General features: G+C 48.7%; 1 protein-coding gene across 4 annotated transcripts in view; it reads right to left on the bottom strand.

Moving 5' to 3' along the window:
* Positions 1-13,668, bottom strand: part of Tom1l2 (target of myb1 like 2 membrane trafficking protein) — a 167,236-nt gene that overhangs the window by 34,539 nt on the left and 119,029 nt on the right. For all 4 annotated transcript variants that reach the window (XM_045130688.1, XM_045130689.1, XM_004669044.2 and 1 more), the window contains exons 5-7: positions 11,139-11,273; positions 8,751-8,909; positions 5,896-6,012 (exon numbers count right to left, since the gene is read on the bottom strand). In XM_045130688.1, coding sequence (XP_044986623.1) covers positions 5,896-6,012; positions 8,751-8,909; positions 11,139-11,273 — 411 coding nt within the window. The remainder of the gene's footprint in view (positions 1-5,895; positions 6,013-8,750; positions 8,910-11,138; positions 11,274-13,668) is intronic.

Below are 13,668 nucleotides of genomic sequence, written 5' to 3'. Positions count from 1 at the left end.
CCTCTGTCTTCCTCTATTTCCAACTGTACAGACAGTGGCTTTTTTTTTTTTTTTTTAGGCATGAGGCCCTTGAGCCAGCAACTTGCTCAGATCTCTCTTGTCAGCTATGTAAAAGTGGGCCAGGAATTCCCTCAATACCAAACACTACTGCTTTGGGCTCTTATCTCTGGTTTTCAGCAGGGGCAGCTGTGGGTCACTTGTGCAAGAGGCTGCCATTGGGGGGGGGGGGGAATTGTTTGAAAAACAACATAATGAAACCTAATTCTCTGTCTGCTAATAATAAACAAAAATTTTTAAATAAAATATTTGGCTGGGGAGATGGCTCAGAGGTTAAAGGTCTTGCTTACAAAACCTGTTAGCCAGAGTTCAATTCCCCATGACCCACATAAAGCCAGACAAAGTGGTGCATGCGTTTGGAGTCATTTGTAGCAGCAAAGAGGCCCTTGCGTGCCCATTCACTCTCATTCTCTCCTGCAAACAAATAAATAAAGCAAACAAACAGAAAAAGCAAAAAAAAAAAAAAAAACGTTTACAAATTTTTTAAAGCATTTAAAAAAATCTACCAGGGCTAGGAAGATAGCTCAGCAGTTAAATTCCCTTGCTTTCAAACTCTTTCAGTACCCACGTAAAGCCAGATACACAAAGTGGTGCATAAATGTAGAGTTCATTTACAGTGGCAAGAGGCCCTGGTATACTCATTTTCCACCCCCCTCTCTCCTCATAAATAAATAAAAAATATTAAGCCCTATGCAGACATCTTTCCCTTCAAGGGATAGTTTCATCCCCACTTTACAAAACAATCTTTTTTTAAAATCATCTTTGTGGGTTTCTTCTAAATCCTCTCTCCATTCAAATTAGCATGGCATATAGTCCTGAACATCTGTCCTGTTGCTACAAAAGAAATGAGAGAAAAAATAAGTCTACTACTAAGGAAGGGGGGCTATGAAACATGTGGAATAAACTAGGTTCTCAAGAGCAAAGGACCCTGGCTGCTCTCTTTGTTGAAAGAGATGCAAGAAGTGAATGGGGATGGCCCATCTGTTACTTGAAGGAACAAACGGATAAGGCTTCTTTTATCATCTGATGGAGGGCCATATAAAATACTGATCTTTGGCATTAGTTAAATTACTATTAATTGAAGACAGAGCTATAAAGGCTGAATTAGGAGAGAAGAGCACTGGAAGATGTAATTCGGATCTGTAAAGCCCAAGAAGAGGCACTCAGTTGCAGCTAAGGGCATGCACTCCAGCAGGGATAGTGGCAGTCTTACACTTCAGGCCTGGACCCTATGTGCGTCTGTGGGGTGAAGGCTCAGCTTGGCAGCACACAGAAGACAAAGCAGGATTGACGACTGCTCCTTGTGACAGGCTGCCTGTTCTCTGCGAAGTAGGATGCCAACAGCCATGCCTGCTCCCACAGATAGTGGGCAGTGGGTGGGGCTTGTAACAGTCCTTGAATACATGAGGACCTACCAAGGTGAGAGGAATTCACTTTGTTCTGTTGTCCAAGACACACCAAGTCAAAGCTTCAGGGGAACAGACTTAGCCCACCGTATGGAAAGGCTTTCCAACAATGGTTACAGAAGCTACGATTTGAAGAGTATATCACCCTAGGCCAGCCACTTCCATGGTAAAAAGCAATCACTCCAGGTTATTAAGATACTGGCTAGGAGGGGGTCTGTGCCTTGCCTGGGATCCCCCAGCTCATCAGGGGCGGGCCAGGATGTGCATCCAATGATTTAAAAATTGTGTGCTATCCTGCTGTGCTGTTCCCAAAGCCTAACAGACAATGCTTTCACAGCAGCTGGAAGAGCCTGTCGCTGAGGATGTGAAGAAAAACCAGCATGCATGAGACAAGGTGCTGAGAGAGAGTCAGGTAGCTCTTTTAGGCAGTTAGAGTGACCCCTGAGAGTTAAAACGCACTGGCTAGAAATCAAAGGATGATCTGACTTCTTATCTCTTGTCTGGTTTCCTAGACCTGTTTTTCCACAAACAACCTGGGCCCCTCCTGGGAGGTCTCTCCTAGGATTTAAATCTACCCCAACATTGTGGTTGGTCAAAGCTCAGTCCCCAGAACTTGCCGTCATGGTTAGCCTCTTACTGAGAGCGCCCCAGCCCAAACCAGTCAGCTGTCCTCAGGTGAGCTGAGCTGGAGGGTAGGGCCCACCACATAAGGCTATAAATACGCTGTGGGGGGAGGGCATGCTCTCTGTGCTGCCTGACCTCTCCTGAACTTCCAGCTGATGGTGAGTTCCTCCCTGGCTTGGTCCACTTTGACCAAGTGGAGGGAAGGCCTCCCTCTGCACGAGCTCTTTACCCCCTTCAGCACCCCACATGGCAGAAGCCCTCCACTTAGGTTCTCAAGCCACGTGGGTGTCTTTCCTTGGCTCTATACTTCCCGAAATCAATATAATAATTTCATCATTATCCTTCTGAGTCTTTAAAAAAAATTTTTTTTTTGCTTGTTTGCTTTTATTTATTTATCTATTTTTTTTCGAGGTAGGGTCTCACTCTAGTCCAGGCTGACCTGGAATTCACTATGGAGTCTCAGGGTGGCCTCGAACTCACAGTGATCCACCTACTTCTGCCTCCCAAGTGCTGGGATTAAAGGCATGTGCCACCACACCTGGCTGAGTCTTTTTTTTATTATTCAAGTTTGTTTTTTCTTTTGGATTTTCAGGCAGGGTCTCACTTTGGCTCCAGGCTGACCTGGAGTTAACTATGTACTCTCAGGCTGGCCTTGAACTCACGGCAATCCTCCTACCGCTGCGTCCTGTCCCGAGTGCTGGGATTAAAGGCGTACACCACCATGCCTGGTTTATTCAATTCTTTCAATAAAGGTAGATGCAGACCTGGGGTTTAGGAAGCTCAAGGACTTTCCTGAACCCCCAACACCCTATTACAGTGCTAGAGAGGAACTCTGGGTTTGTGTGTGGAGTTAGACTGGCCGCCTAGAAGGTACATCCAAATTCAGGAAGTGAAGGGTTTGACATACCCCCTGAGAGATGCCATGTGCCCATCTTGGCATCCGGCCTCCCTTTTCCTAGGAGCTTCAACTAAGCTGATGGTGCTGGGTGCTACAGTCCTTAGGCTCTCCTCAAAGGCAGCCACCTGCCAGGAATCCTGAGGCAAGTAGCTTACACGCTTCCCTGCTCCTCTCTTAGCCTGTTGGGAGGATACACCTGAGAGAGCTGGGCATGAGCAGGAAGCTGTTAGGACTGCAACCCACCCATCAGCCACTGATGCATTCCAGAGTGGCCCCTCCAATTTCCCCTGCCTACTCCCTACATCTCCTAGACAGGAAGTAACCTAACACTTGTGTCAGGAGCAGCTTGTGTCGGCAGGGACATTTGGGCTGGTGACAAATGTGTTTATTTCCACAGCCTAAGCCAGCAGTCTGAACTCTGGACTGCTTCTGCCCTGGGCACTCTGGCTGTCTTCCAGCTTGGCCAAGGGATCCTGGGGACAGATCCTGGCCCCAGCTCTTATCAAGTGGACTGTGGCATTTCCCCATGTGGAAGGCTCAGTAGTCTGTGCGGTGCTAACCCCTGAGAGTCCCTACTCCATGGCTCCTGACTGCTGGGAGCAGAAGAGAAAGGAAGGAGGATGTGAAGCACACGACCCCCAGCTGGGAGAGGTGAGCTCACACAAAGCTCCCCACTCCTGCCTCTTCCACACTGAAAGAACAGCCTCCCACAGGCACCCAGACATGATCTTTTTTCCATTTGATTTATATGACAGCAGTGGGAGCCGGTCGACTCAGAGTTGGGACAAAACAGAGGGAAGGAAAATGTCATGGGAAGCAACCTATTTCTGAAAACTGATCTCTGCCAGGAGATGAGGTTCTGTTTGTCTTGGCTAATTCAAACAAACAAAAATACCCTGCAACCACGTGTGTGTATAACACAGACACATGCTTATGGAGTATTTGTGCTGTTCGGGTCTTCTCTGGCTGTGTGGAAGCATATTGGTTTTGTTCAACTCACCCTCCTGCTGTCAGGAGCTCAGCTCTGTCCAGAGAACCTCCCCGCCTCCCCCAGCCCCCCGCCCCCACCGCAGCCCACCAGCAGGAATTCTGACCCTGACACAGCACAATGCACTGCTGCTCCAACATCCTGGACTGCCCTCAGATTGCTGTGCATGGGATGATGCCTGGCAAAATCCTCCTGCAGGTCTGGTGTGGAGGAGGCCAGTGATGGTAACTTAGAGAGAGGTGGACCTGGGCAAGTGGAGCACATGGCCACCAGCCCTGCTGAGCCAGGGAGCCTGGTCAGCTGTATATACCAAAAGGTCTGAGAACCAGGGAGAAGCTGCTCAGTGGTCCACTCTGAGCTGGACCAGGGGTACTCAGTTTAGCTTCAAGAGTGGCCTGATATCCAGGTTCCCAGGAGGCAAGTAGTTTCCCTGTCTTCTAGATGTAGCTGGGAGTTCCTCTAGAGCAGGAGCCACAGTTCCTATCCTCCCTATGACCCTAGCGCTATATTTGGTGCTCAGCCAGGAGCAGGCCTTCACCCATCCTCATCCCATAGGAGCTGAGGGCCTTGCAGTAGGAAGCAGGCGCTCTCCTAAAGTGCTGATTACCACAGCAGAGCATCATAGGAAGCCAGTATGAGCCCATAGCAGAGTGGGAGGTGTAGCACTCAGGGGAACAAGACTGGCAACCAAGTGCCTGTGGAAACAGCAACAGAAGTAGCGGGTACACTGATTGGCACTCAGGTAGGTCACTAAGCCAGATGATTCATGAATCTGTCCACCTGTGTGTCTAGCCTCCTGCCAGAAAGATCTGGCACTTGTCATTTACAGCATCCTTTCCCTACCCCTTCAGAAGGTCACTGCTCTGAAGAGCAGTGCTGCTGTTTTCTCCAAGTGTGAAAGTCACTGGGAACTCATGTAGTGGAAGTCTGGTCACTGGCTCTGGGACTGAGGCCTCTGACTCAAGTCTAAGAGGGGAACTGAAGCCTGGCTTGGTCGTGGACACTTTTATGCGATGTTCAAGATCTGTGAGGTGGAACAGAAATATAGCTCAGTGGAAGAGTGCTTGCCTGGAATGTTCAGAGCCCTGGGTTCCACCCCCAGTGCAACCATTTATAGGGATTCAAAGGCAGAGAGGCCAGGGAATAGCAGCCTCTCAGAAGCCCATTTCACCTCACCTCAGTCTTAGGAACTCCTGCCTTAAGGTGACAGGCTATGAGAAGGGGTCCTATCAAAGTGGAGGAGGCCTTTTTCTAGGATGTTTATGACAAAAGCTGCATGCAAAATTGTACATATAGTATGGTTTCAACTAGATAGCTAATAGACACAACAGAGTCTTACAGAAAACATGTCAAAATGTGAGCATAGCTTACTGCAGATGCTTGCTTTAAAGAAAATTCTTTTCTTCTCTATTTTTTTCCTTTGACAAGCACATATTCCATAATTAGTACTTTACAGTCAGAGAAAACTACTATTGAGACAATTAAAAGAGAGGATAAGGGCTGGAGAGATGGCTCAGTGGTTAAGGTGCTTGCCTGCACAGCCTAACAACCAGAGTTTGAAACCCCAGTACTCTCATAAAGCCAGATGCACAAAGTGGCGCATGTATCTGCAGTTCATTTGTAGCACCTTGATATGTCCATTCTCTCTCTCACCATCTCTCTCTCTCTGTTCCCTCCCTCCTTCCAAGTAAAATATATTTTAACGGGGGGGGGGGATGAACACACAATAAAGGTGTCTATCTGTTCCTAGGAAGTGAGGCTGAGTGCGGTCAAATGTGGACTTAGTCCTGCTCCACCATAGTGTTACAAGACTTGTTAGCCACATGGCTGCATCTTCAGGTGGGGTCCCGCTGCAATGTACAGCAGTGACATTGCCACTGTAGTCCTCCTCACTGAGCTCAGCCCACAGAGGTTCTCCTCACCTGCAGCAGTTCCAGATCAGAGGAGTCCTCTTGCCCAGGGACCATTTCTGTTAACATCTCTGACATGACTTTTGTGTTTCCCCGAACAACATCCAGTTCACTCCGCAGTCTGGCAATCTACAGGGCCAGAGGAAGAGGGCAGGAAAGAGAGGTCAGTCAACGGCACTGGCAGGATCAGAACCAGCCAACCCACAATCTGGGACAATCCTGTTCACTGGGAAACCTAGGTCACCCTGATTCCATTCCACAGTAGTGGCTTCTCATCCCCCTCACTCTGCCTCTTGAGGGGCTGGCAACATGGAGAGAACTGCATGGGCTGCAAGGCCATTAGGGCACACTTTGCTGCTGGCAGCTGTCTGCTCAGGACAACATGTGAAGAATGGTGTGTAATGAACAGTACTGAGGCAGAAGGGAGCTGAGTGACTTCACCTCATCAACTCTGCTTCTGCTCACTGAAACCAGAGTATGGCAGCACAGGCTAGCTGAGATCCCTTCAGGACGAAGCCTCTGTTCTACAACCTTCCTGCCCACAGCAGACTCTGCCCTGGCAAGTGTTATGCTCTAAGGACTGTGACCCCCCAAGAAATTAACACTGCTCTGGTTGGGAAGAACAGAAGATATAGGAGGAAATGCTTGACAATTTCCCGTCTGTCCATCCATGAGCACCCGAAAAGCCTGGCCTTGGGCTACAGTTAGAGCCTTCTTTCCTGTAGCTGGGTCATTATGCACGGGTTCTCCATGGTCTCCAGTCCTGACCACGTCTGGATTAGAGTAATCCTCTCAAGGTATCTGTGGAGGCCACAGGGACCTTGGTCTGTAGTGAAACATCATAAAAGAAACTGTAGAAATGCCTATTAGTCCATTGCTCTCTGATGGGAGGCTAATGCATACTGGACAACATCACATCCTGACTTGAGACATGGAGAGCTCTAGAAGACTGAGAACTGGGTGCTATAGCAAGCAGTAACACCCAGAGGACAGACCCTCTCTAAACCTATGCCCCTCACCTGTGGGAAGGGAATGATAATCCCACACTTCAGAGGTTGTTGTGTGGTCCACCCAGCGCCTGGTATACATAATGTTAGTCACTCTATGCACAGCCTGCTCCTGCATAGACCAGCACCTGGGTTCAGAGGTGCTTTTCCTATAGGGAACCCATTCCAGCAGAACCTCCTCCCCCTTGAAAAGCCTTTCCACTTGACCCTGGCCAGCCTGAATACAAGTGGCCATGTCCTCAGCCTCTCTCAGTCTCTCCTGCCTGCCTGCAGGGCTTTCTCAGTAAACCCTTAGCTCCTCAGGACAGGGACAGGCAAGAAGATATTCCCTTAGTGGTCACTTGGGAGATGGCCTAGCTCTGAAGGGTTCTTGTTAGCCTCTGGATGGCTTAATGGATGGCCCTAGAGTCTCTTCAGCATCTTACTTGAGGTTTCTGACCAGGGTGGCCCAGGAGTGACAACATGGACTCTGAAGCAGTCCAAGTTGGATACTGACCTACTCATTTCAGCTTCCATTTTCCTCTAGGGAGGGTCAGCAGGTCTCAGGGTTCCTGCATTACTGTGTTCTCTTATCACTCCACAGTCTTCTCTCGACTGTTCTGTGGAGGGTCCTTGTCCACACTAGAGCAAGCTAGCCCAAGGACTCTACCACTGTCCAACTTCAACCTTCCTGTCTTTCCTCAGAGCAAGCCTGGAACTCTGCCCCCAAAAGCCTAGAGCTGAGCCCACAGCTCCCCTTTAGGTAAGGCCCTGGATATGTAGGTGGTGAGGAGGGGCAGTGTTCAGTGATGTAGGCCCACAGGGAGCACAGACCCCATACATAAGCTTCAGGATTGGATACTATTCCACCTCTTGGTGGTCACATGAGAATATCTTCCAACTGTGGGCCAGACCCCAAACTGCATGATCTGATGATGAAGACCTAAGTTAACTGCTCAAGCCTCACAATGACTAGCAGACTAGAGCTTCTGCCCAGGCCTGTGCGGCTTGCACTACACTTCCTCCCCAACATTGGTGGAGATGAGAAGGACACAACACTACTGTCACCCACAAACAATCATCTGAACCATGCTTCAACAAGTTTTCATAAATAATGACATCGTCAAAAATAGGAAATAAACACTCTGAAATGCAAACACTGGATAGTTTTACCTGGTCTAACTAATTCTGAAATTTTAAGTATTGGAAAATTCTCCACAGTTTGTCTGAAAACATAGTTTGGGATCAAACTGTATTAGCTTATCAGGAAGTAACCCAGGGCAGAGGGGCAGTGTCTGGGCTGAGGTAGGAGGAGGGTCCCAGAAAGCCTCCTTGGTTAAGCTGTAGCCCCCGGGGCACCTGGCTGGCTGGGTGTAAACTCTGAGAGCTGGCGCTGACACATTCCACATGAGCCTCCCCGAGTGGCTGATGTCCATTCGCAGGTCAGCTGTGCTCCTCTACTTGGGACTCGCTTTCTGCTACTACCCTCCCTTCTCACCTACACGTGTACCCACTCTGCCCACTGTGTGTTCCCTGCCGAGCCACTCCTCTGCGCTATGCCCACTGTCGATGCCACTGCACAGACTTTATCTGATAAGGCCCCAGGCCCATTCCAGTGCCCTCCGTGCCATCCCTCCCAGCTGCCTTCTAGGCACTGCTCAGCCCTGGCTCACAGGATGCCCAGCTCTGCTCCTCACCATGACAAAACCATACTCTTATCCTTGTGGTCTCGCGTCGATCTCCCCCAAAGGCTAGGCCTTCCCATCCGTGTGTCTCCACACCTAGCCCAGTGCCTGGTTCAGGGAGGCCTCTACACGTGTCCTTTAGAAAGGTGGAGTGAGGCAGTTGGCTAGCTTGCCTAGGGCAGGGAAGCACAAATACCTGTTCTGAATTGGCTGTGATGGGGCCGGTCACACTCAGAGCCGGGGCCTGCAAAGCAGAATAGGATGCAGGAGGAGGAGAGGAATAGGAGCTGGCACTTGTCTGGTTCTGCGACTGAGACCTGGGCATGGTCGCGGCGGGATCCACTTCTGGGACGCTCTGGCATGACAACAACAATATTCTTGATTCATTTGGGTGTTCAAGTGGCCTAGCCCGGTACTGCCGCAAGTGCAGGCAGGGATCTTGGTTAAAATTCATGGAATCCCTGTGGGCCCAACCAGTCTCTCCATCTGGCCAACAGAGTCCCCAGTGTTTCTGACTCTGTCTGCTTCTCTCCTCCCTCCCTTCCTCCTTCTTATCCTTCCGCTCTTCTCTTCCTCCCTCTTCCACTCCCTTCCTGTCTTCTTCCTTCCTTCTTCCCTCTTCTCCTTCCTCTCTCTACCCCTAATCTCACAAAATGCATGTAGCATATAAGCAAAGCTACCCAAAAGGCCCCATGGAACACACTCTGGGAGCATTGTGGCCACAGTTCCATCATTAAGACCACCTCAAAACTGGAGTAGTTTACTAAGTTTTACTAATCACAAATCCTTATTTGGTACAAGATTACATTTTGGCTTTTACAAGTAGACTAATATAATTGGCAATTATGCAATTTACTGAACATTCTTTGTAATTACAGAAACAACACTGTTCCTTCTGTGTCACTACTAGAAAGATAAAGCAGGTTATGTTGGTAATACAAGACATAGCAAGTGGTGTGGAGCGACTGTGACAAGAACAACTGTCGCAGAAAGTACAATTCCTTGTGCCCTCTCTGCCCAGCCAGCCATCACAGACAGATCACACCCACTTGTCTGAGCCCTACCTTGCAAACCGTAACTTCTTCTTTGATCATTTCTATTTCTCCTTTGGATACCAGCCACAGTCAAGCATATTTTCTATGACACTCTGGAGCTGTTTCACCTTCTTTCCCCCTTATTTGTTTATTTTCTTCATTTGTCATCTTTTTCTTAATAAATCTATTTTTTTGTTTTGTCTTTTCAAGGTAGGGTCTAGGGTCTCATTCTGGCCCAGGCTGACCTGGAATTCACTTTGTAATCTCAGGATGGCCTCGAATTCAAGGTGATCCTCCTACCTCTGCCTCCCAAATGCTAGGATTAGAGGTATGCTCCACCATGCCCAGCTCTCAATAAATCTTTTTTCAAATTATTTTTTAAAATTTTTGTTTATTTATGAGAGAGAGAGAGAGAGAGAGAGAGGGAGGGAGGGAAGGAGAGACAGAATAGGCACACCAGGGCATCTAGCCACTGCAAACAAACTCCAGATGCATGCGCCACCTTGTGTATCAGGATTATGTGGGTCCTGGGGAATTGAATCTGGGTCCTTTGGCTTTGCAGGCAAGTGCCTTAACCACTAAGCTATCTCTCCAGCCCATCAATAAATCTTTTTTACTTTCCTTACTCATCTTCCCTGTGCCTAACTTTTTTGTGGTCGTATGGTAAGAGCATGACAGTAAGGCGATGGGTGCTCCTCCAGACCAGGGCTGGCCTACCTCTCCTCCTGAGCTGAGAGTTGCTTGCTAGCCAGTACAGGGAATGGCTTCTCTGTGCCATCAGTATTGGCACAACCTATGTGTACTTAATTCCAAGGTACAAGGCCACTCTGGTCACTGTTGGCATTGTAAAGAGATTCTTCAGAATGCCCCCAAATAGGTCTTTCCTAGGCTGACAATAATTCAAGGATGACAATGGCATCCCAAGGCTGAGAGAACTTAAGGATGCCTGAACCGAAGCTGAAAGCCTGTAACTCACAACATGTTTTGAGATTCATTCGACTGGCTGGGGTAAGGCTCAGTGCTACACTGTGTTCTTAGTATACATGAGGCCCTGGGTTTTAGCCAAAGCACCACATTAACAGAAAATACATTATCCGCTCGATGTATACAGTTGAAAAACACAGAAAGCTGTTCTTTGGCCCTGATGAGAGAACCGTCACCCTTCTGCACTACTTGGAAGAGCTGTGGTGCTCCACAGGGAACGAGGACAGATTCCCACACATATCTTACAGGCCTCTGCAAAGCAGGTGCTAATGACCCTCACAGGATGGCTCCTCTCACATAGCCATTTCCATGAAAACGGCTGAACTGATCCTTCTATTCTATTCCTCCACAGTCAGTGTGAAACAGGGAGAGACACTGCAGCCACTTAATCACTAGTCACCCAGCTGTCTCCCTCCTGCACTCCCCTTGTTATTAAAAAGAAATGCCCTGGAGTCTTAAGAATGCATGACAAGTTGAATAATGCAAAGGCGGCAGCAGAAGGGTGGTGGCAGCAGTTGGGCTGCTCTGTAGTCAGGCTTTCTAGAAAATGCCAGCTGGAAGCTTACCCTCTGGGGTGTGTGGATAGGAGACAGAGCGTCCAAGTCGGCCATGGGAAATTCAACCCCCTTTCTCTTCAACTCCTCATATATGTGCACTACGCCGGTGAGGTCAGGACTGCTCCGAAAGGCATCTGCCCACGCCTGGGAGGGGAGAGAAAGGAGGTGGAAGCAGCTTTTTCTCCAGGACAGAAAGGTGCTGGAAAGTTGGCCCAGCCCTCTCTGAGGCCAGTGTCATCCTGCGCACCCATGCAAGGAACACTGGCAAATCCTATTCTGCTCCAATCACCACCACGACTCAGCTGGAGAAACCCTTCAGTTGTGCTATTGGGTGTGAATAAAACCACAGAACTTAATTCAGCATGCATTTCCTTGGAGAAAAGGCAGAGATAGAACACCCAAGCACTGTGGCACATCCTAAGACACAGGCATTTGCCTAATCTCAAGAAAATCAATTGTTGCGGCTGTTGAGCTGAAGGGAACACCCACCCTCCTCCGTGGAGACAGGAGCCATAGGCAAATTGAGCAGAAAAGAAAGGCGAAATTGACGTGATTGGAAATCAAGGCTCACTTCAGCTTTCCTCAGCCGACAAGAGACTGCTAAGGCTAAGCCTGCCTAGCCCAGCCTGGCCACTGGCAGGTGAGATGGCTTCGGCTCGGGGTTACAAGAGTCCTGCGGCCCCTGGCTGGGGCTGAACCCAGGGAGTTCTGCTTTAGCCCCACGTTTTCTATTAAGTTGGGCGGCTGACAATTTCAGCACACGTCTGCTCAGACAAAGAAATCTAGTAGAAAGCACCACCAACAGAGTCCCTCAAATGAAAACATAATACAAAAAGAACAGAAATGTGAACAGCTTACCACCCCCATTGACTTACAAAATTCTTACTAATTAAAAAAGAATCTTTGTTCTTTGGATATTACAGACATTATCAAAACTAGAAATATATTCAAAGGGCTCTTCAGAAGTAGGGCCCCTCCAGTATCACCCCTTCACAATACAAGTATGCTCAGAGAAGGAGGCGGTGCCATGTGTACCCACAGTGCTATTACTGAGTTCGTCACTGACACAGCTTTTAATGGCCCACAGCCTTGTATCCCAACCAGCCTAACACAGCTATAGAAACTCTCTCTCTAACCAATAGCCACTAGAAGTTAAAAGGTCAGTTTCCCAAAAGCTTCCTTAATTATAGCCAATGCATCTTACTCACTATAAACAGCATTCTTAGCTGGGCTTTCTTTCTTTCTTTGATGGACTCATTTAATTTGCATACTGAGGGATTTCATGGCACTGTGGCATCAGGACAGCCTGTCTCTGCCAACACTTTCTTCTGCATCTGAAGGTGCCTACAGAAGCTGTCAGCAAGGCCCAGCTGGAGAGCCACGTAGCCTTTGCCTGCCCTACCCCTCGAGCACCACAGAGCCTGTCCCACCAGATGCTCCTGTCTCCACTCCACTCAAAATCCAGCTGAGCCCTGTGACTGCTGCTCCCAAATGCTCTAGTCTTTTACTTTAGGGCCCAACTAAGCTAAAGAGTTTGGGGGCTGGGAATGGGAGCAGTGGGACAGGGCTAGGCCCAGGTTCTATCCCCAGCACTGGAAAAATAAGTAATAAACTTGTGAATCTAAAGACCTTTAAAAGTATACATTGAGCCGGTGTGGTGGTGCACACCTTTAATCCCAGCACTCAGAGGCAGCCCATTGAGTGAGGCTGAGGAAAAGCCTGACAGTTCTTCCTAATGGCAATTTCGGCCTCTGTTTTATGGGAAAACAAATGGCTCTGGGGACCCTATTACCATACCCTTGCTTGAGTTTGGGATAATGAGAAGAAAGATTACAGAGTTATGCTCTTCTCTCCAGGGTGGACACTCCTCAGGACTCCTCATATTTCTAGAGACATATTGGAGCTGTGCTTGCCCCCAGGGTACCAAAAGGGGCCTCCAAGGGCTGGGTTCTTCTCTTCAGATAAGGAAACTGCTCTCTAAAAATTGTAGGCACTGACAGATACGTGCCCGCAAGGACAAGGGAGCAGAGATAGCGTGTCTTGTGCTAAGAGGTACAGTATGCAAAGAGAAGATCTGGAGGTTTCCTGGCCCCTCTGTCCCTTCCAGACCCAGTCATACCCCTCCGGCCAGGGGGCCATGCACTTCTGGGAGGTCCTGCCTTGTCAGGACAAAAATCTCTTTACCTAGGCAAACAGAGTTAGTGTTATTTGCAGCCACATGGCCTTGACTAATACACCCTGTCCCCACCTGCCACAATGCCAGCCCCTGTCTGGGATTTCTGGACAGCCTGGTGAGACTGCTGCTAACAAAGCATATGTTCCTGACAGCAATCTCCACTAAGTAAGATTCTGATGCCAACAGAGGAAAACCGTATGTGTGTATGTGTGTGTGTGGAGGCTTTAAAGGAACAGTCAGATGTGGGCATGCAGAGATGGAAGAAATTAGATGTCACATGTCCCAGAATTTTCTTCAGACATGCCTGAAAAACTGTGCTTCCGTCCCCTCACCCCACTAGGTCAGGCACCTTTAAAAGTACAC

The sequence above is a fragment of the Jaculus jaculus genome, chromosome 12 (assembly GCF_020740685.1).
Source record: "Jaculus jaculus isolate mJacJac1 chromosome 12, mJacJac1.mat.Y.cur, whole genome shotgun sequence".
Classification (NCBI taxonomy): domain Eukaryota; kingdom Metazoa; phylum Chordata; class Mammalia; order Rodentia; family Dipodidae; genus Jaculus; species Jaculus jaculus.
The sequence above is the reverse complement of the archived record's forward strand: the minus strand, read 5'-3'. Positions and strand labels throughout refer to the sequence as shown.